This window comes from Ceratosolen solmsi, unplaced genomic scaffold (genome assembly GCF_000503995.2).
Source record: "Ceratosolen solmsi marchali unplaced genomic scaffold, CerSol_1.0 scaffold11, whole genome shotgun sequence".
Taxonomy (NCBI): Eukaryota; Metazoa; Arthropoda; class Insecta; order Hymenoptera; family Agaonidae; genus Ceratosolen; species Ceratosolen solmsi.
In genome coordinates, this window is record NW_011948416.1 from 9,482,961 (window position 1) to 9,506,154 (window position 23,194).

General features: G+C 39.0%; 2 protein-coding genes across 2 annotated transcripts in view; one reads left to right on the plus strand and one right to left on the minus strand.

Moving 5' to 3' along the window:
* Positions 1–21,412, plus strand: part of LOC105359286 (uncharacterized) — a 36,623-nt gene extending 15,211 nt beyond the window's left edge. Inside the window, exons 2-10 of the mRNA XM_011495840.1 lie at positions 5,460–5,777; positions 8,084–8,311; positions 10,113–10,412; positions 10,737–11,036; positions 11,663–11,974; positions 12,303–12,608; positions 19,284–19,443; positions 19,738–19,898; positions 20,832–21,412. Coding sequence (XP_011494142.1) covers positions 5,460–5,777; positions 8,084–8,311; positions 10,113–10,412; positions 10,737–11,036; positions 11,663–11,974; positions 12,303–12,608; positions 19,284–19,443; positions 19,738–19,898; positions 20,832–21,175 — 2,429 coding nt within the window. The 3' untranslated portion in view covers positions 21,176–21,412. The remainder of the gene's footprint in view (positions 1–5,459; positions 5,778–8,083; positions 8,312–10,112; positions 10,413–10,736; positions 11,037–11,662; positions 11,975–12,302; positions 12,609–19,283; positions 19,444–19,737; positions 19,899–20,831) is intronic.
* Positions 21,413–21,600: 188 nt separating this feature from the next.
* On the minus strand, positions 21,601–22,851 carry Vlet (COMM domain containing 10 protein valette). The gene is made up of 3 exons (XM_011495839.1): positions 22,698–22,851; positions 21,949–22,312; positions 21,601–21,850 (listed from the first exon to the last, which is right to left on the minus strand). The coding sequence occupies exons 1-3, from the start codon at positions 22,727–22,729 to the stop codon at positions 21,626–21,628; spliced, it is 621 nt and encodes a 206-aa protein (XP_011494141.1). The 5' UTR covers positions 22,730–22,851; the 3' UTR covers positions 21,601–21,625.
* Positions 22,852–23,194: the final 343 nt, after the last annotated feature.

Sequence of the window (23,194 nt, forward strand, 5' to 3'; positions counted from 1 at the left end):
AGCAGGAATAATTGAGAAATCATTACTAAGTATTTAACTTATCTGGCCTTGACACTCATCCTATCATATTTCTAAGGACAATGGATGATGCGGCAGTTTTCACAAATGAAATCATCAATCTTTGCGATATGAATAATCGATTCATAGGTAGTTGAAATTCGCAAAACTGTCATAAAACACAAGTATCTATGTAATCTGGATTACATTGTAGAGTATAAAGTCGTATATTGTAATTGTAGTCTTTTTTTTCTCTTTTTTTCTTCTCTTTTTTTCTTCTTTTTTTTTTTGTTTTCTTTTTTTTTTCTTTTTTGTCTAAAACTACTTCAGAAACAGTAGCGTAAGCCCGTTTGATTGACGTTTAAAGAGAAACCTATAACATTGGCATAATTATAATATAGATATTATTGCAGCTACAATGTTTATTCCAACAATACCGTATAAAACCAAAGAAAGAAGAAATATTTCATCTACCGAAGAATTCTTTTCATTTAAAAATTTCTCTATTAACTATTAAAACACAATTGATTTTAAGCTATTTATCTGCCAACTATATTCGTATTTTTTTTTTTAACTTATTATTTACATGAATTTTGATTATTATCATTATATTTATTGATAATAAAATATAATTGTTTACGATTAACTCGTTATTTTGAGAATACTTTCGTTTTGTTTTTTTTCTTTCTTTCTTTTGTTATATATATATATATATATATATTGATGATACTATAATATTTATAATACTCTAGTGTGAAATTTTTATTTTATCCATAAGCGATACTTGCCTACATAATAATTAGAAGCGTATCAATGATGAATTATTCCGATTGCTATTTCGATTTCGCATTATTCTCACATGATTTCCTTTCATATATAATTGCTTCTGCTGTAACAATTGCAGCTTTTAACCCTCTTACAACTTTTTACTATTTTTTTTATTATAATTCAATGTAAGCTATGCATTCGTGCTTAGTCAAAACTCTAATCACAGGATTTTTATTATTTATTCATATTAGATAAAATGGGATAAAAGAGCGTTTACGTCATTTATATACGGCATTTTCAAGTTATTTTTCTCACTACGCAGTTAATTCATCGCGGATTAATAATTAACTGTGCTAGCGTAGAAAGTACATTTTGGCAAATTTCAACGAAGGGTATATCGTTATATCGGTATATCTATCATAGACAATGCTGAGAACATTGGAAAATGCAATTTTCATGCTCACAAATAAGAATGTATTGGCCTTCCAAGTCTCTCGTACCGCCACGCGTCAAATATAAAATTTTACCAACACCGAGGACACTCGATACGGAGCCATGGAAAAATCGATCCCATAATAACATGATTAGGCCCCGTATTCGGGTTCACCTCGTCCCTTAAAATTGGTCGCATGGGCATCGGGACCCAACACAACCCCATCAGGGCCGCCCTCGTTCCGCGCGTTTTCTTTATTCGCGTAACGACGCGGAAAAGCCAAGATGCACGGCCGTCTCCTTTTTCTCGCCTCTTACACTATACTCAACGATTGCTCGGTGGCTGACCTTTTTCGCGAGTCCTCATTGGCATTCGTCGGGCGATTCGCGCGCCAAAGAACCTTGTTGACGGGATCCTCCAAATATACGGTCGTCCGGATATTTTGAAGGTTCGTCGTTGGCTAATGCAACGGCCAAATAATTATAAGCCCGACGTTCGGCTCATTTCATACGGGCAATTGTCGACTGAATGTTTTTTCTTTGGTTTGTTTTTTTGACCGAGTACTAGGCACTTTGTCGATGATATCTCCACCATTGTTTGGCAAATCTTATATTGACCAGCCAACGAAGTCTAATAGCTTTGATTTCATTTGAATTGACGATATGACTTTTTTTTGGATAAATAGTTGATACATTGTCTATTTGGTAATTTAATGATTTTGTGTTGGTTGCATCGAGACCAAATGACCTTTCGATAGAATAAATAACGATGACTGCGATATAACCTCGGTGACGCAATGCAGACGCATAGAAGCGCGAGCGCGCGCGCGCGCGCACAGAGAGAGAGAGAGAGAGAGGCGCTCATTATCATTTATGGTGCACTAAAATAAATTACTTTCACTCAAAGAAGAATTATTTTTTTCCTCAAAGGCTTACCTTTAGTGAAAGCTAAATTCCAATAAACGCATATTTTAAGCGAATCTCTTTCAAAATCATATAATTCCCTTGATATTACAAAACTATGTTAATAATTATTGAAATAATTTTTGTTTAATAATTCATCGCTATAGCGCATTTATCCTTAAACAGGGATTATTTAAAATTCACTTTACTAGCTACTTAATAACAAATTTACAAATATTTAACAATCCTTAAGATTTTCAAAAAAAAATTACGAACGAAATTTCTTGATGCGAGGTTTCATGCCCAATTACACGATGGTTGGCGATATAATGAATAAAGGCAGAGAACGTTAATAAGATTCCCATAAATTACTCTCATTCACGTGTAAACTTATGACGAATGTCAAATTTATATCTAATATAATCTATCAACCAATACAATACAATTAAGTTATTAATGGGTAAAATAAATCATTTACGATTATTAAATTTTTTCCTATAATTAACAATGTAATTATTGATAAATCTGGCATTTTAATGAAAAATTAATTAAATTCATCACCTTCTTATTAAAATGATTTTATTTGGTCTGGTAGAACTATATAATTTATCGAACTAATTCATATAACTGTGCATTTTATTTCTATTTTCAATTGTAGATGGGTAATTTTTTTTTTCTCTTTACACGGTGTGCCTATGTACATTACCATGATATTTTCTTATTTCCATACCAGTTTAATATATCTTTATCAATGTAACTCATAGTCACATCGACTATTTACAGCAGTTTATCTTTCATAGCTGGACATGCTTCGCTAGTATATAAAGGACTAATTACTTTAGACTGTATATTTGTTGGAAATTCGTGATAATGTATGGTCTAAAAATCTAAAAATGATCAATGTATCAAATTCGTCATTGTAATATTGAATATTAGAGTTCAATTTTAGATCTAAATTAATATATTCAATACAAAATACTTGTCGAACAAATAATACCTCTCTCTCTCTCTCTCTCTCTAACTCTCTCTCTCTCTCTCTCTAACTCTCTCTGTTACATTGCTTTCATCGTCATGCAATCATATATGATGCAGAAATTTTTCCTTACCTCTGAAATCAAAGAACATCGATTGACTGTAATGGAAATGTTTAGCGAATACGTTTGTCACTCATTAGAAATAATATTTTTCATAAACTTTAGTTCAAATGCATTGATCAAATTAATAAAAAGGTAAAGACGCGTGAAATGCCATTCAGGTTCCGTGGAAAGAAGGCATTAATTCCAGTGTCGATTATTATTTAGAATACGTAAGCTTAGTATTAAAAAAGAAAAACAATAATACGTAGGATGTGTAGTTGTTTTAAAGTATCCTTGCATCAATCTTTATTCAAGGACCACTACCGACGAGTGATGTACATAGCGGTCGGGCCGATGACACGGGAGAAGTAAGCTCGTATGAATGTAATAGCCGCGTCGTATTTCAAAAAGACCTGGCAATTATTGGCCCATTTCGCGACTACGTACGAGCAGAGAACGATTTTTTCAACGGCACGTCAACTTAAATAATATATTAAAGCCATTATAATGCTCTTTGCTTCCTAACCTATAGACATTATCGGGATATTGATTTTTTGAAAATCATCTTTTATCGGCGCACTTGCGATTAAATTACGTTTGTATTCCTTATTTATCGCGCAGACAATAAATAAACCGTTATTATCCATAATGCGAGCTATTTCATGCGAATATTGTTTAATTTAAGCCAATTTTACGTAGTGTTTCGTCATTGATTGACTTCTCATTGCATTCGATCTTTTAAAATTTACAAAATTGCGGATAAATTAAGAATGCGGCTTTTAATTTCATTGCCTTATTATATCTCGTTAAAAGTTCTCTAGATTACAAACTGTAAATTGTACTTTAAGTGTTCGGCTTCGGAAGGAAAATATTAAAAAAGGTGCAGCATTCGTGTGAATTTAATCCTGTGACAAATCGATAACGATGTTTACCGATTTCGTAAAATATAATATTCCTACACAGCTAATTGCACTCTGCCGAAACACAAATATCGACTTACGTTTATAAAATAAAGATTTTCAAAGTTCAGAATTATTAAAAATTTTCTTTCACATATTTTTTCCAATTTTTATGCCATTTTAATACAAGGATATAAGGATATAAGGATATTACGGATAATCAATGCACATTCATCGTAGCATTTGAAAATATTAACGAATGAAACGCCTGCTTTCTCAATCGTGTAATTACATTACTCCAAATTCTCGTATTCGTATAAATATACCATATTATTATTATTAAATACCGTCGCTACTATTTTTCACCTTGAAATACAAGCACTGCCTGAACCATACGAAAACAACTAGCTTCTTGAAAATGAAATTATACGTACTGCACTTTGCAAATGGTGCACGCAATGACTGAAGGGTTGCGCGAGTAGCTGAAAATAAATTATAGCGAACGAATGGCAAAGGAAAGCTTAAAGAAAGCGCGATTGACAATGTCAGCCATAATAATGTCAATCATACATATTTATATATACATATATATATATATATATATATATATTTTTTTTTTGTTTTTTTTTTGTTTTTTGTTTTTTTTTTTGTACAATAATAACAACATCTCCAATCACCTCAATGGTAGAACTATTAAAAGTACAGGGATCGCACGACTAACAACCTAACCTCGACGTTATCTTAAATACTATAAAACTACCTGGCATTGGGAAATAAACGGGCTGTCCAGCTGGCAAACGACAACCGACCTCCCGACTGCCAATTGACCAACCGGGACATTTCGCTACTCGGCGCATCGCATACCATAGGACACAATACTGGCTTTAGAAAGCAATGGATGCTCCCTCTATCAACGATGCAAGCAGTCTAACACCGTGGATAATGTCCGGGGCAACTCGTTCGTCGACCTCCGTCCGTCCATCGGTACCCCCGCCACCATCTCCCACCAAACCCGAAATCGAAATCGTCGGCCGAAAGCTCCGCGGGCTTACGGGGCACGTAGAAAGCAACGTGGGTGACGCGCACCGCAAGGCGATCGCGTACGTGATGCTTCGCGTAAGGAGACTTCCTGTCTCCTGTCCCACATACGCACGAGCGCGCGCACCGACGAGCTGTCGCTCGATACCGGTCGATCGCCCCTGCGACCGGACCCCTCGACACGCGCGCCCAACATCCCCGATTATTCGCGAACGAGCCCGATTCGTTGGTTACTCGCAAACTCTACTGTCATGATCCTCCAAGCGGGTTCTTCTCCGTCTCCACACCGACGATTCGCATCCACACGATGGATGAACTTTTACCTAACTTTAAGCTCCGTGCGCAGGCGTGCCGCTCGGGGATGAGCCGACGGAGCTACCGCCACCAGCACCAGCGGCCACAGCAACCGAAGTGGAAGCAGAAATAGTAGCAGCTGCGGCAGCCGGAAACCCGATGACGGAGATCGAGCCGGAGGAGCCGGCACCGCCTCCCCAACCAAGGCCGTCGATCCTCGGATTCTCCGAGGCGCCCCATCACACGGACACGGAACTCGGCGCCTCGGTCCTCCTCGTCTGCAAGACCGCCGAGCCCGTCGCTGAGTGTCGATGGTCCTGGCAGCCCCTGCCTCCCACCCACCTACCTCTGCCTAATACCGACGACAGCCTCTCCCAGATCCACGCCAACGGTGAGTACTTTGGGATTATGATACTAGAGTCTAAATTGGAATGGATTATGGGAGTAAGAGGGGGAGGATGGTCTCGTAACTTCATCGACTGTTGTCTTTCGTTAATTCATTGGGGGATTATAGTTGATTTGATTTGCATCGATTATCATCGCGAGTCCGCGGCACTACACTACATTAACTTACGACGGTAGAAGAGAAGAATTGGATTGATTGACGGCCAAATTGCTAATACGAAGGTGGCCCCGGGTGTGGTGAGTGTAAAGGCAATTCGTAAGAGCATCCGCTCCTACGCAATGACAAAAGTTCCAGCCATGATAATGGTCTTTAAGGGATAATTTACACTCGCTCGTTGACAATAAGTAATTTCAAAAAGCCTGCGCGTCTCATAATTTTTTCTTATGAATTACAACGCGAAACAATAAAAATGACTCGAACCGACGGACCTCTGTGTGATGAACGTTCGGGCCACGACAAAGACAAAGCCGTCTACTTGATGTAGATGCGATGGACTTTTAGTGCTTCTTCTATCGACATTTATCAGCTTACGATTAAATACAAATTACGCGCAAAGAATTGTTAACACATTTACCAATATTCCCTTATGAAAATATGCACATTGGCTTCGATTCGTTCGTAATACGTAACTTCGCAGTGCATTGTGAAGCTATGAAGAGAAATTGTGAGAATAGTCGAACGTAAGTTTGCTTCTTTCATCGTCGTCGTGCATTTTAAAAATCTATTTTAAAAATCCTTTCGGCCCATATCTTATCGACCCCCAGACCCTCCTCCCGCCCCAAGCATAATGTCATTACAAACAGTAAGTAAATTATATCACGCTGCCGCAATGACGAATTGACGAATTGACGAATTATTAACAGCTGTATTGTAAATATTTATCGGCTTTTTTTCTTCTTTGGGTAAAAAGAGAATGCAAAACTCAACGTAAAATGCGCCGTGTCAATTAAAAAAGGCCCACGGTCTTATGAGACAATTTCTAATTTTTCCATTTTTTTTTTTTTTTTTTTGCAATTCTTTCATCAAATTGTATAACTCGATTCTCAAGAAACACTTAACCAAGATTATAAAACATATTTTTTCCTTGTTATGCATTTTAAATCGAATGATTCAACGATAGAGCGGTACAAGCTTTAAACAAAAAGAAAGAAAAAAAAAAGAAAAAGAAAAAAAAAAGAAGCGATTTACGTAACGACGTATATTACGATATATTACGATATTGTAGAATCGATGCTTACGCGATAATTGTACCACAGGCTTAAAATCTTCTGCCATTACTTCTTCCCTTTAAAAAAAAAAAAAAAAAAAAAAAAAAAAAATCTTGCCACCACTGTCTCCCCAAAGCCCCAGACCATTAACAATAACAGCTCGAGATTGTCGAGATTTCCCGTTTCGCACGGGCGCTTAAAAAGATTCCGCGAGCCAAGGCATAATCCTCGTACCCGAACTCACCAAAAATTTCGCCACTAATCATCCAAATACTCCGTTTAGTTTAATAAACGACGCCTACCTCCTATGCATTCCAGACATGAAAGGCCCGAAGCCCGCTTGCTCGCCTCTTCTGCCAGTAGCCTTTCCCGACTTTTCTCTACTTGGCATTCGGTGCGGGCGCGCGCCTCCCGATTTCACCACTCGCCGCCGTCTCTTCGTGCCGATGCTCCACTTGGACTCTCATTCCTCCGGGAGCAGACCCGCGCGACCGCTTTCCCGACCTTGCTTGTATCCGGAGTCTTTTTTTCTTTCTTGCTTCTTTTTTAATCGTCAAATCGCCGGCAGAGACAATTTCCAACGGCGACCCACGCGATAAATATAATTGTCCCTTAGGGTACGGGCCCGGCTTCGAGGCGTTCCAAATCGTTGACAATCACCAAGTCTACCTCCTCCCTCGTGTAGAAGGACATTTTGTTTACATAAAGGACAGAGGAATCGATAATGCATTTACCGTTTATGCAGAGCAAGACGGAATTATTATCGGGACAAATAAGTGCTATATCAGGCGCAATTATCTTATCATTGGACGTAGTGACATTGTTCGATAAACTAAATGGACAAAAAGCATTCGACTCTCCTTGGAACATGAAGCTTAAATAATGGAAATGGGCGCATAAATATGTTTAATCAATGACGCGGTCCATTTCCTCGTTCCTCATGAATCTGATGGTTCGCAGCGAATGAATTGGTGGATGCTGCGGCGACGGCGACGAGGACTACGACAACGACGACGATGACGACGACGACGTCGACAATGAGGACGATTACGGCGCTTAATGCGACGACGACGACGACGACGACGACGACGACGACGACGCCGACGGGTCCGTCCCTTGCGGTGCGCACCTTCCCGGCCTTCGGCAGTACGAGCAACGACTGCTCGGTGCGTTTCGCCAGTACCCGATACGAGCAGACCGGCTACTGGAGCTGCGCCGCCCGGAGATCTGACGAAGAGACTTTCACGAGCACGAGTCCGGCCAAACTCAGCATCGTCCACGTCGACGCAGGTCTGTACTTTGTTTGCTTTTTTTTTTTTGCTTTTTTTTTTTTTGTTTTGTTTTTTGTTTTATTGTTTGTCGATGGTTCGACATTGATGATCAAGCGGTTACTGAGAGATGTCGAAGGGACGATCGTCGATTGCGTCTTGATGAAATGCGCAACATCGAGAGACATTTTTTCTTTTTCCTTATTTTTCCGTGCGCTTATCATAGCTATTTTTCTCAATCTTTATTCTTCTTCTTGCGCCTCTTCGTTATACGGGCAGACAAAATTAGCGTACGGTGATGTAAATCTGGCTTCCGATGATTTTGAGATAATCGATTAATCACGACATGTAATAATCTATGTTTTATACGACCACTCACTCAATAAATTACTTTAAAGTCGTATTCTCGTATTTTTACCTTAGATATATTATAATTACTATAAAAGAAAAAATAATAATAACAAATACGGATTTACCAAACGAACGATATAAATGCATAAGAATATATTAAGCTTCGATATCTCGTACATTGAAACAGATCGGGTCAATTGATTCCATTGGTGCTAATCGATTATATTTATAAAATTATCTTAACGATTAATCAAAAAATTTTTCGCTCATTTTCACACACAAAAATATATATATACGTATGTATGTATGTATGATCACACCGAGTAACATCCTCAACACACGAATTATTGTATTTATAAATTAGCGTGGATTGGCATGGTTGCTTTCGACCTCGCGGAATTATCAAACGAAAGAGACAATATTGCGTCGCACTTTTCGAAATACGCGTTAACATCCCGCGCTCTTCGTTATTCTTACAAATCGTCACTATCGATCATTACTCTTATCATTATTATCATCAATGTATTATTCGTAACGAGCGAATGTTCGCCTCCAAGCCAGTTAAAGAGAAATTGACTTTGATTGAGTCGTTAAATTAATTTGGAGCCTTGACTTATTTGAGCGTTTGCCAAAAAGAAAAAAAAAAGGAAAAAAAAAAAAAAAACAGAAAAAAAAAACACGAGGTGTCCGATAAATATGAGGATGTGTCCTCAAAATAAACGTCTAGCCTTAAAAGCAACGACCAGTAAATTATAGCGCGATAATAATAAAATGTAAGGAAAAATACGGAGGAAAAGTGCTTAAGAGAGCATTTCCGTCATTTAGCTTATCAAGACGAATTTAAAGTACGCAAAAAGGGCCGAATGAAGCAGTTAACGTAGTAGTTTTTGCTCGCGTATGTTCATGCACTTGGAAGCATCGAGGGCAACTCTTATTTTTTATATCGTTAAACAGACGTTAACAGACAGTCGTGTAATTAATACGCAGTGAAAACCTAAGTTTGTCGAGGTCGGAGAAAACGCGATCTTTCACTAAAGAAAAATTGCGGGGAAAAGGCGATACGCCAAGGTAAGTGTAACGCAATGAGGCACAAAAATAACGCTCTCGAGCGTTCAAATATCATTTTATAAATGTAACACCGAACGTCTTCAAGGGCCCTCCGTCAACGAAGAAAATAACCAAAAGAACGAATCATCGACATCGATTAAACATTCGAGAATCGCAAATTTCTTCGTACGTTAATGCCAATTATCGAAACGTACGGCAACTTGACTTATGTTACATTCGAGATTCGCGCGAACGCCCAAGGCGAGGAAGACCAAGTGGTCGAACCCCTCTACGAGCCCTACATACCCACTACAACCTAACTTGGATCGCCAATGACATCGATCGAAGACGCGAGATATTATCACAATAATAATAATCTGCGTCCATCGGCATTAGCATTCGATAAGCGTTTCTCAATTATTCAGCGAGCAGTATCGGCTTCCTGGGCAGGGAGGATTCGGTGGAGGCACCCGCGGGCTCGGGCGCGCGTCTCTCCTGCCGTGCCAATGTGCAGGTGCACGAGTGTCGATGGACCTGGCGCCAGCTCAACCAGTCCCAATCCTGGGACGCGGAGGTGCGTCGTTTCCCCGCGGAGGGACCGACCTGCGACCTCGGCTTATCGACCGTCAAGCCCGAGCACGAGGGCATCTGGACGTGCGGTGCCCGGCACCACGGGGGCACGCCCTTCGTCCAAGCCCGGCCGATCAAGCTGCTCATCTCCGAGGGTACGTAGCCTGCGCTCTCTCGTCGCTCAAAAGCTCAAAAGCTCAAAAGCTCACTTTTTAATGGGGCTGAAGGGCGTTGTATAGAGTCAATTTCAACCAACATTGGTTCGTTGGGTTAGATTTTTTTTTTTTTTTTTTTTTTTTGGTAAAATTAACGCTCGATGTTACCCAAATAGATGAAACGTCGTTAATGTTGTATACATTAATGTAGAAGCGTTGTATGCTTAATAAAAATAATCAGCCCTCGCTCAATTCTCGTAATGACCTACGGGATTACGGGAATGTTCGCTAAGTTTTATGAGATTGAGTTTGTGTGTGTTCCAGTGGAGTTTGTGCAGCTGTCGCGGGACATCCAGATAACGGCGGGCGAGACGGTGTTCCTCCGCTGCCTCGTTAACAAACCCGTCTACGGGTGCGAGTGGTCCTGGCGGCCCAACAACTCCAGCAAGAACTCGACCCTCCTGAGACGCTTCAGCCCGGCCAAAGAGACCGATCACGACTGCTCGGTGCGCTTCAAGAACATCCTCTACGAGGAGGAGGGACTTTGGACTTGCGGCGTCAAGCTCACCGCCGACGGCATACTGCACGAGGCGCCCTCGACGACCGTAGCCCTTCTGCCCTCGGGTTCGTATGTCCTTCGAGCCTCGACCGGGACGACGCGGCTTCTCTCATATCCCAATCGAATTCATTGCGTTTGTAGTTGCACGGCCGTAACAATCCACCGACTGCTTTACTGTATATCCTTACGAGGATCCTCGACTTTTAGAAAACTCAAACTCGATTGTAGATCGCACATCATATCTGCCACAATTTTAACGCAGAGAATTTCCTAACCTTGTCAATGACATTTGATTACCAAGAATTTTACAACTTTAATGCCAAGTATCGAATGAAAGTGTATTGAAGGCGCGTGAATTGTGCAAGGACCGTGGTCTTTTCAACGACTGATATAATAAATTTGCAAAATCGCGAGTCAACGAGCAATGAATTGAGAATGATGAAAACGATAATGTGCACGATTCGGTAAGAAGTATGGCGTCTCACCGGAAGACGACTTTCAGTTTCAAAAGAGGACGCGTAGTACGTACACGGAGTACACGATACTCTCGATGGCCTCTTTCACGCCGATTATTCATTGAATAATTATCATAATTATCCATTAAAAAGCAAATGAAAAGAGCCGGAGGGTAAGAAAAGAAAGCAAGAAAGAGGAAACGATGCCCGCGCGACTTACGCTACGCGACCCTTAGGTAAGGTCAACTTTACGGAGGTGCCGGAGAGTACATCGGCGGCCGTTGGCTCGGGCACGACGCTGCGCTGCGCCACCAATGGCCGCGTGGAGCGATGCACCTGGACGTGGCAACCACTGGACAACGAGGCCGACCCCGAGCCGACGAGGCTGCGCGAGTTCCCGGGCCACGGAGATCTTGGCCGTAACTGCAGCCTCGAGCTCACTAGGCTCAGGCTCGAGGACCAGGGCCACTGGACCTGCCAGGTCTATCTCGCCGGCGTCAATGCTCTCATGACCAGCGGCCAGATCAAGCTCAGCGTCTACGAGGAGGGTGAGTTGATTGAATTGAACGGCCGAGGAGGAGACACCACCACCAGGTATTATTTCCCTCGGTCGTATCGTTAAAAGACCTCCTCGTCTATTTCCACCGCGGTGTCTCCTCCTCCTCCTCTCCCCCCCCCCCCCCCCCCCCCCCACCCCCCCCCCCCCCCCCCCCCCCCGTCCTCGCTCACCTCACGTCGCACCCTTCTTTTCCCGAGCAATCCTCATCTCTTTCTCACGAGCATCGAGGCAAGGGGGCCTCGAAATCTCTCCAAATAGAGGATCGCTTTAACCCCGAGTATGCCCCGGCTAAAGTGGCACCTGTCTGCTGCCGACAGAGGAGGTGCGCTTCTCGGAGCTGTCGCAGGACATCCAGATATCGTCGGGCGGTACGGTGAGTCTGCGCTGCGTGACCTCGGCCCGAGTGGAGCAGTGCCGCTGGTCTCTGAGTCCCGAGGGCACTGCCAACACGACCGTCGTGGTGAAGCTGTTCGGGCCAGCGGGTGCCGAGGGCCGGGACTGTAGCGTCAAGCTGTCCCACGCCCTTCAGGAGCAGGAGGGACTCTGGACCTGCGGGGCACGACTTCACGCGCGCCAAAACTACACGGACGCGCCACCCGCGAGGCTCAGCCTCATCGAGCCAGGTGAGGGTTACGGGGGAGCGCGGCTGACCCAGGGGACGCCACCCCGGACGGGCTTGGTTACGATGTCGCGCTTAATGGATGTGGGCGACGGGCCTGGACCGTTTACGAGCTAGTCCCATCGTAACCGCACTAGGTGACGCACTAGGTAAATCGAGCGAGGTGTTGCGATGCTCGACAATGGGCGCACATCTCCATTCACGATAATCGATGCGCGGAGAGTTCAATGAGCGTAGCAGAGTTCGATAAGCGTATTACGCATTTAGCCAAGACCTTGGCCGACGGGAGGCGCCCCTTTAATGTTGGCCAACTAGCCCCCGATGTTCGGGCTTTGTCTTCCTGTGCATTAACTATAACTTCCTTTCAATCTCTATTGTAAATTAATAACGCGGCGTCGCTGCGATTTTCTTTACTTGAAGAAATCTCAAAATCTCAAAATCTTAAAATCATAAAATCTTAACGACATCGTACACGCACGATTCTATACCATCATACTAATAGAAAGAAAAGGATAAAGAAAAGGATAAAGAAACAGAAGAAGAAGAAGAAGAAGAAGAAGAAGAAGAAGAAGATAAAGAGAATATATTAAACATTATTACGAAACGTAATTGCGTAGGTAGCTTGTGCTGTGCTACATATGTTAATTGATTATTCGCTGAATAATGTATATGATATTTTGGATTTGTGCGTGATTATTGTGGGCATTAAAATGAACGTAGAATGTTAAATGTGCAAATAAAATTTGTTAAATTCATTGAGGCTCCATAGATTTTTCAAACAACGCCGCGTTTGCTGGACAGCTTGTCGGATAATTTTAAATGTTATCGTTGGTGATTTTACAATTTTCAATCGAATGAGCTCCAGCTTATTAATTAACGATAAACTTTTTTTTATTATAAGCGGATTGGGATATTTTTTAAGGTAGGTGAGTAACGTACATCACTTGTTTGAAATTCTCAATGGCCCGTCTTTCTCAGCTCTGACCAACCGTTTGAAAGCATCTAAGCCTACTAAGAATTACGACATATTTGCTTAGCCTATATTGTGTAAAAAAATTAATTGCAGAACTTAATAGTATCGGATAGAATCGTCTTGGTTATTGTTTAACGGTGAGTCGCTATTCATTATATAATAAACTTTTAAAGTGAAAATCTTTGAGCCTTGAAAGTCTTAATCGGGCGTTCAAATTAAGCTACCAAGTTAAAATAGTAATATTAATGGCATTTTGAATGCAGTTTAATTTCCAATGAAATGGCCCCTTATTGTCATTGGTGATTAAATTACACAGTTTTTCAGTGACTAACAACAATTAATTGTTTCGCATACATACTAATTATAATGCGTTTTGATGCACGCTTTCTCCAGGTAAAGATAATCGATTTGTGTCCTCGAAAATTGCACTTGAAATTATGTCAATTAACAGCTGTATATTTTATATTAATAAGTGAAATCGACAGAATAAACACTTAACATTAGTAATTAATTTTCATGTACGTTATATGTAAGATTAAAAACTAAAAAGAGCATGAGTCGAGCATTTGATTGGGCTCTTGCATAACATTGTCATTTTCGATTGCGATGAGACTCGACTTGATCGAGACATCTAAACGATAACTCGAATTAAATGAAATTTAGGAATATCTGGAATTAGAATTTGGAAAGCTGTGAATGGATTTTCATTGCTTCAACCACTCACTATATAACACTTGTACATATGACATTATTTCAAATTAATTTTGTAAAATTTAATGTGTTGTAATCATTGATTGAAACCTCGACTATCGTGTATCGCTTTAAAATTTCATTATTATACTTTTTAAAATATAATTAATAACATATTTTCCGAATATTCTTTTAATATTTGAAAATCTACAGACCCATTATTATTAAGGAAATTGGCAATTATTTTAAAGCGATACTTTGAGAATAATTTTTTTTTTTTTTTTTGCGGAATACGATTTATGAAATATGCATTAAACGTGACAATAAAATTGTATGCAACAATTATTTCAGTTATTTGCCATTTTTTCAGAAATGTATTTAAAAATATTGTATATAATAGCTCGTATTAACGTAACATAACGAAGTTCCGTTGAATTTTGTTTTGTTTTTTTTTTTTTTTTTTTTATTTATTTTTGCAAATATTGCAATTACTTTTCATTGCTAACTCGAAATTGATCTTAAATGTTCGATCTATTCATTGTCTTTCAATTTACGAGTGTAAAAAACAAAACAAAAACAAAAATAACAAAAACAAAAACAAAAATAACAAAAATAACAAAAAACAAAAACAAAACAACAACAACAACAACAACAACAACAACAAAAGAACCAAAAACATAAAAAATATATATAATAAAGATGAATGGTTTTTTAAAATTAATAATATATTAAATAATAAATAAAATTGCACGCAAGTTCCCAATTGAAAAATACTTTTTCGAGTAGGTCTGCTATCTTAATTTCTTGGAGACGAATTACTTGACGAACATCGCATCGCTAGATATTTTCAACTTTGACAAAATTTCCATATCTTAAGCTTTCGATACAAAGTGTGCGACACGACACGAAAGTCTCAGAACTCCAAGAAATTGAATAGAACACGGTGCTCGCTTATCAAAGTGCAACGTATAAAAGAGTGGCGAGCCATTTTATTCAGTCGATTTCCAGCAAGAGAGAGAGAGAGAGTATTAGCGAACGAGGAAAGTGATAGAATGAAAGACACAGGGAGGCATAGTGCGTGCGTGCGTGTGCGAGCGTACGTGTGGGAGAGAGAGAGAGAGAGAGAGAGAGAGAGAGAGAGAGAGAGAGAGAAAACCAATCGCACTTGTTCTAGTGGTGAAGGAACAGCCTGCGGAATGCCATTTGAGATCGATAAAACCGTCGATCGAATCCACGCTCGTTGCTAATAATCCGTCCGAGAAGAGCCGATAGCGTCGTCCGCGGGACATTGTAAATTCGTCTTAGGATTTCGCCACACCATTTATTACTCAGCCCCTCCAAGCCCCCATCCTTACTCGCCTACTCGGTCACCCCATACGATTGCGTCTGCTGTTCGTTTACGCTCGTCACTTTGGCTTTGTAAATGTCAGCGGAGCGATTTAAAATGTCGTAGCCGTCGTCTCCCCTACAACTCGACGATTTAGCGCTAATCAATGGGCTCGGACGATTAACCATACAAACATTTTATACAAATTTTTAATATTACAACGAATCCGTGCCCACGCACGTTCGCCTTCCTCGAATTATCCGTCCTTTATCGCGTGCAATGTCTCTCTTTTTGCCTTATTATCGTAATCGTATTCTTATCTCCCCCCCCCCCTCCCTCATGCGTACGCTCACGCAATTTTAAAAATTTGTAGGTCGGAATCGGTGTAATTGTGAAATGATAATGAAAATTTGTTTGACGCTCGCTGATTTGAATAAGGAAGTGGATACGCAAAGCCACTTTCCCGTTTATCGATCGATATACGAATGTTAACGGCCATAACTAAGCCTCGTTCATTGGCCATACTATTATGATTAAAAATTTCACTGACTTTAACATTTTGACTGCGCAAACGAACAAGGAATACGTACACACTGTATGACTCGCAAAGTGCCTCGATCACATGCACATCGGCATGACGACTTTTATTATTTTATTGTTTATACACACATCTCGCTATCTAACTATCTATCTATATACATATAGCGAGATCATTTGATCAATGTTCTATAAATTGATGACTTGCTATAAAAATTTGCCGAGAAGTCGTCGTTGTTCGTAAACCATTATTAAAAGCATCATTACTGGGATTTTATAATGTTATACGCATAAACATCAAATCAATGCTACATTTAACGATTAAGGAATGAAATTGCGAGTGGCTTATTACTTAGATTGTTATAATTAAACTAAATTATCCATTAGCTATTATTGCAATTTATTTGTCGTATTGTTTTCAGACGTTCCACTACTTTGTACTCAAAGTGACATTACTTTTGCAATTAACGAGCTGTAATTTTGCATATCTAGATTTCAAACATCATTGTCATTGCTAAGGTTAGATTAGCATTACGAGGCCTCTTGTTCTCAACGGACGATCGATCGAGCTAACGTTTATAAAATCCCACGACTTCGCCAATTTATCATCATCACTGTGCCTTAATTTATTCTCGTCACCAACGTAAATTTAGACTTGCTTTAGGAAATAGTATTTACGATTACTCTTACGATAGGCCATTTACAAAAGTATGTAAAGTATGTAAAACCTTTGCCAATGTAATTGCGATAGTATTATATGTAAAATGATTAGCGCTAAGTAGACAATTTTTTTTTTCTTTTTTTTCTTTTGTTCTCTCTAGAACGTATATTTTTTTACACAATGATTGTTGCTAATGTTTTCGTCGCCTTCACTTTTTCTAATACAGTCTTCTCAGAGATAAACGACAGTGCATTATGCATTATGTATTAAAATTCGTATGCGTGCGGACGTTAATATGCATTGGTTAATGAGTAAATTAACGAGTAGGAAGAAAATTACAGAGGCATCGCCGCTGGCCTTGTAGATTTGGGCAATCGATAATTTGCTCGTTAAACAATTTAAAATAAGAATTTTCACAGAATTTCCCGAGCTTTGATTAATTTTCTCAAGTGAATCTGTTGCACTGGCGAAATCGTTCGGTGTTCTTAAATTTTACGTTACGTTATTTAATTAATGTAGTTGAAAGGTATCTTCGTACATACATAAGAACGACAGTTTTACAATGTCGGACAATGTTACGAACAATTTTCATGAAATTAATGAAACCCTATAGATAAACCAATTACATTCTAACTAAAACTTTGAAATTCGATATAAACAAAAACAAACAAAACAACAACAACAACAACAAAACAAGAAAAAAAAATTATTAATTTAACATTGACATTCGATGAGTTTCAATATCGTTAATGTAAAATAATTAATGTCTATTAATATTAAAAATCGCTAGATTGTAATTTACTTTCCGTTCGTGCCTGCCATTACGATCTTTGAATTATGCATATTTATTAAATCGGTCGGCTTATACTCGAACCTTTGAAAATGTAAGTTATTAATCACACGCTAATTGTATTATTCTAAATAGCCGATGTAATGTTTGTAATAATCTTTCACGTGTCAGAGGACGAAACCATTTACTTCGTAAAGTGCACGAGTATGTGTAGTGTATAATGCATTAAGCTGTGTGCGTGACTGCGCACGTGTCGTGCGTTACTCCTGCGTGAAATATATATATATATATATATATATATATATATATAGAGAGAGAGAGAGAGAGAGAGAGAGAGAGAGAGAAACGTACGAGACAAGAGACGTATGCGTAAAAGAAATTATATTTTTTTTAAACTAAATGTCTAACCATGTATTGTCGTTTACTTTTCCTTTAATCGCCGATTATTATTAATAATATGACATTTCATCTCGATGAAGAACCAAGAAACAATGAATCAAAAATTGATCATAAACATACATTGATTGGTCGTTATCACCTGCATAGGCATATACACCGCTAATATTGGTACATTGCAGAGATATTTTTTTGCTGTCAAAGTTTGCTGCTGTGCTTACGTGTAGCTTTATTAGTCGTGTCTCTTGTAAAATAATAGAAAATTCTAAAGTGGGATGAGAGAGAGAGAGAGAGAGAGAGAGAGAGTGAGAAATTTAATAAAAAAAAAAGAATGAAAATAAAATTATACTTTTAATCACGCATCAACCTACTTGTTCCTTCTTTGTGTTATTTTTATGTTAAGCACAATCATCAGCGTCAGCAGAACTTTCACCTCTTTATGCCGTTTTCGTACATGATATTTCTTTTTAGACTTGCGTTCTTTTTGGACGCAGGAAAATTTACATTTTCCACACTTTGTCCAATTCATTTCGCATAAATATAATAATAATAATAATAACAACAGCAGTAAAATGTTAAATTAATTAATTATCGATCGTATGCATTTAAACATTGATCGGATATTAAATTTATTACTTCCAAATGAGCTATCATTTAAAATAATAAATGACTTATAGGATTGAAATTAAATTCAAATTCCACGCAATGAGGATTTCAACAATTTATCAATTATTTATAATCAATGTCATAGAATTACTGCATTAGACAAGCAAGAGAGAATAATTATTGGCCGAATTTTTATACAATAAGCAGCATACATTTAAATGATCATCAATGACATTAGTAAGACATTGAATGTTGCATCTAGCAAAATGCATATTTACGAAAACTTAGAATAATGAGAGTGCCCCTTTCAAGCCATAGAGCACAAAAGTGAAAAATGAAAATTTAATGAGAGAGAGAGAGAGAGAGAGAGAGAGAGAGAAGGGGTATGGAGAGGGGGATGGAGAGGGGGATGGAGAGGGGGAGGGGGAATAAAAGAGTGCCTTACTCTTGGAAACATGATGAATGATTTACACTCTCGTTCTATTCGCCGTTCCTACGCATCATCGACTCCTCCGTATTTCATAATGAAATGCATCATTTACGCTTCAGCTTTATTGACATCGATTGTATTGTTCACTGTGAGAAGAAGTTCGTTCCATCTGGTGACTGGGATTGTCATATCGAACGCTCGTCGTCTTACAATTGGAGAAACGACGAGCGCTTAATTATAATTAAACGATGCACTGAACACATTTACAGAACCAGTAACAATAACGTTCTGGGGTGCGCCACATCAGATGGTGAATTTGGCCTGCAAAACGGCAAATACGGCCCTCCTTGTCTTTCAAAGCCAATGCATCTGGTCGCACAACCTAAAGTCTCTACTGTCCGATGCTCCAAAACCATCGAGAAAAACTAAGTAAGACTCGCGGCAAATCTATAACTAATCGTCCTATCGCGCGACAATGTTTATTCAAATTTAACTTTAACGTCAATAATGTCGATGAAAAAAAGTTTTTGTTTTCGTTTTTTATTCTTTTTTTATTTTGTTTAGTTTTGTTTTGTTATCTAAGATTAATGAGCAACAATGACGGCGTATAGATCGTTGGTCAAATACAAATGCAATAAACCTTACGGGTCCTTATTTGGCGAGTAACGAGTGCTCTTACGGCATTATGCTGTGATTATTGAAATTTATTGATTATATTTTTAGATACACGGTATCGATGAATCATACCTCTGGTATATGTAGACTTCAATTCACACCAGATGAACAAGATTTCGGAGAGTGGATTTGCGAATTTGTCATCGATAGTCCGCAGGTGCAGGCGAAGCTTGGTAATGCCTCGATTTTGCTGCTAAACAATTCGCCTGGTTCGTAATTTATTTATAAATTCGTCTTCTTATTACAAAGCTTTAAGTTATAAGGGCTGTTTGTTTATAAGAGCGAGCGAGCAAGGAAGGAAGCGAGCCATGAGGAATTTGTCGTCCTGTCCTTCATGCCCTTCCTGTCCATGAATTTTTGTATTGAAATTTATGGAAAATGTTTATCAATTACTTAATATCAAATATAATCCATATCTTTCTACAACAACTAGTAATAACAATAACAATAATTAACAATAATTAACAACAACAACAACAACAACAACAATAATAATAATAATCATAGCAAAGGAAATAAAAAACCTTTTAATTCACGCTCCAACGGGAAGTTATGTTAATTGTCGCGCGATAGAAGAGGTCTTGACAATATTATTTATTTAATAAAGTCAAATAAATTGTCTTTACAAATAGACCGTTAAAAAATATTGGTTTTTATATTTTCATTCTGTCGAATGACCGATAAAAAGCTAAAAACAACATTACATTATTATTAATATTATTGATATTTTTATTTCATGTCTGGCGATATTACGTATTGAAAAATATTTACATAAATCACACCCTAGTGTATATATAAAAAAAAAAAAAAAAGTATTGCACATTTTCGCATAATTTTTTGTACAAATATACACGCGATTATACAAAAGTTGAAAGAATATTTCTTAATTTCCTTACGATATAAATCTACTACTGCCAAATGAATTCGAATGTCAGCTTACGAGTCTTATATACATACATATATATATATATATATATATATATATATATATGTGTGTGTATGTATATGTATGTATGTATGTATCTTGTAAATGACTGATCTTGTAAGGGAGCACTGACCCGACTGCACGTCATTTATGTCAAAGGCAGTATTCCATAAATATTCCATTCTCGTCGCTCATTACCTCAACCTCACGATTACAGATCAGCAGCTCAGCTGGTTGGTTGGTGCAATTACATCGTCGGTTCTTTTCCTCCTAATAGCGGTCGTCGTGATGGTTGTGTACAAAACGCGGCTCTGCGACCGCAGGATACCAGCTTTCCTCGAGACGTTGCCGCCGAGTGAGACGAAGAGAAACATGGACAGCGATAGCCGACAAGTCGATAGGATCCCGGCAATCGACCTCAGCCATACCAATCCAAAGTTTCTCTTGCCTGCGGACAATATTCGCAGCGTCCTGCCCAATCGTAGTCCACGTTTGTATGATCGCGTTGGCAAAGGAGGTTACGCGACGCCAAGGACGAACGAGGGCATCAAAATAATGTAGATGCTCCGAGAGTTACTCTGCGTGCACGAGTAATGGAATGTCAGCTTACTTTTACTTTCTGAAATAAAGAAAAATGTCACAAAATTGTATGTAGAAGGGCCAATTGTTTGGCAGGTTCGGTGCCATGCGATTTATCAACGACCTTGTTATTTTTATCGATTACTCGCAGACTTTGTATTACCTTAACTGCGAGCACTCGTAACAACGAAAGATTGTTCGATGCTCGGTTACTGAGCTGCGATACAGAGAGTACAGAATATTTTTGTATCTGGGCACCGAACCTCCTTTAAAATTTCTGTAAATTTCATGATACTTGTGAGAATAAAGAACGTGAAAATAGGTGTGAGATCGTTAAGGGCGATGCACAAATTAACACAAATTATGAAAAATGTAACAAAGTTCGAGGGCCGCCCTAACAAGGACTTTGTCTTAATTGTAATTTCTTAATTATCAAAGTAGAATGGACGATGGGACCCACTTCAATGACTCCAATTGCGATTGAATGTCATCCAGCTTGTGAAAGAGATTCCACAAATCTGTTTTGTTCATTTCCACGGTGACTCTGGAATTCTCAAGACCGCCTAAATTTAGCTGAAGTTTGGCGATTGGCTTGGCCTCCTTCGCCGTAGCGGTCGAAGCAGCCTTTACGTCGACGCTCCAACTTATGTCCGTCACCTAGTAGCCAATCACATAATAATTGTCGATAAATGCGACACTCGTTTGAAATAAAGATTGAAATTTTTTAAAGCAATGGATATTTTGGCTGTTATTACTTGCGTAGGGAAGATCGATTGACGCTTGAAGGCATTAACGATTCCCTCGGAATGGGTAATCCAAGCGTGCTCGAGAATGGCAACTTTATCCTTACCGATCGAACAATGTTCCTTCATGGTATTTTCTAGAGCAGCTGATTTGACAAGATGGAAGGACGCTTGACTGTACACGGAGGTTATCGTTTGTAATAAAATAGTCAGATCGACCTTCTCTAGATTTAAAGAAACTAGAAGCTTCTCTTCTTCCTCGGTGTTAAAGATATTCTTGCTGACTCCGGACTGCAGACTCTGGCAGATTCTATTGACGAGAAGGCGAAGTTTGCTGTTTTCTATTTTATCCAGAATTTCAAATCCTCGCTTCATGCTTAACGACAAAAGGACAATGTAAGAATTTTAGTTTCACAGAGGCATCGTGTATAAATAAAGTAAATCTTATAAATTAGAACCCTGTGGATGGGAATGTCAAGCGATTAATGGATAAGCCCATTTTGTCAATTAAAAGAATTAAAATTACCCATAAATTGAATTTTTGCATTCGTTACTACCCGTACAAAATGGTAAAAGCTGTAGCGATTTAACTAAATAAAATCCTTTGATCTACTTATGACATAATAATAATAAAGGCTCGGAAGGATATTAATGTTGCACGCTGCACAAAATGTACCAGGGTTCACATTTATAAAACATGGCCCTGAATCAAAGCCATAAACACATTTATCAAGATAGGCCAAAATAAAAACCATATTTACCGCTCGTCAATGGACAACCACGAACCACTCATTTTACAACGTGCGTGTGTATGTATATTATAAGTATTTTTTCCTCTTTGTTTAATGGGACTAGAAATGACAATTCGCTCTTTATTGTTGTTAAACTGGGCGTCGACGAGGGACCAAAAGTCGATTATCACTCGCTCTCTCTCTCTCTCTCTCTCTCTCTCTCTCTCTATCCAACACTCGTGCAGGCTCGATCGGCTCACTCGTCCGGAATTTGAAAATTTTGTCCAGAAAACGTTGCGCCGAGCGCGGCAATTTTTAATGGAAATTTTACGTTTGCGCACCGTCGGGAGTCCCGGGGACATTCAATCGCCACTGGCTAAACACAGCGACGTTTAATCTAAAATACGAATAACCTAAAATCAACACCATAGAGGCGGCTTATCAACGCATATTAAAAACGGCAAAAACAATACCTACGATACCTATGATAACGACGATTCGGTATTCGATCGGAGGTCGAGGATTAC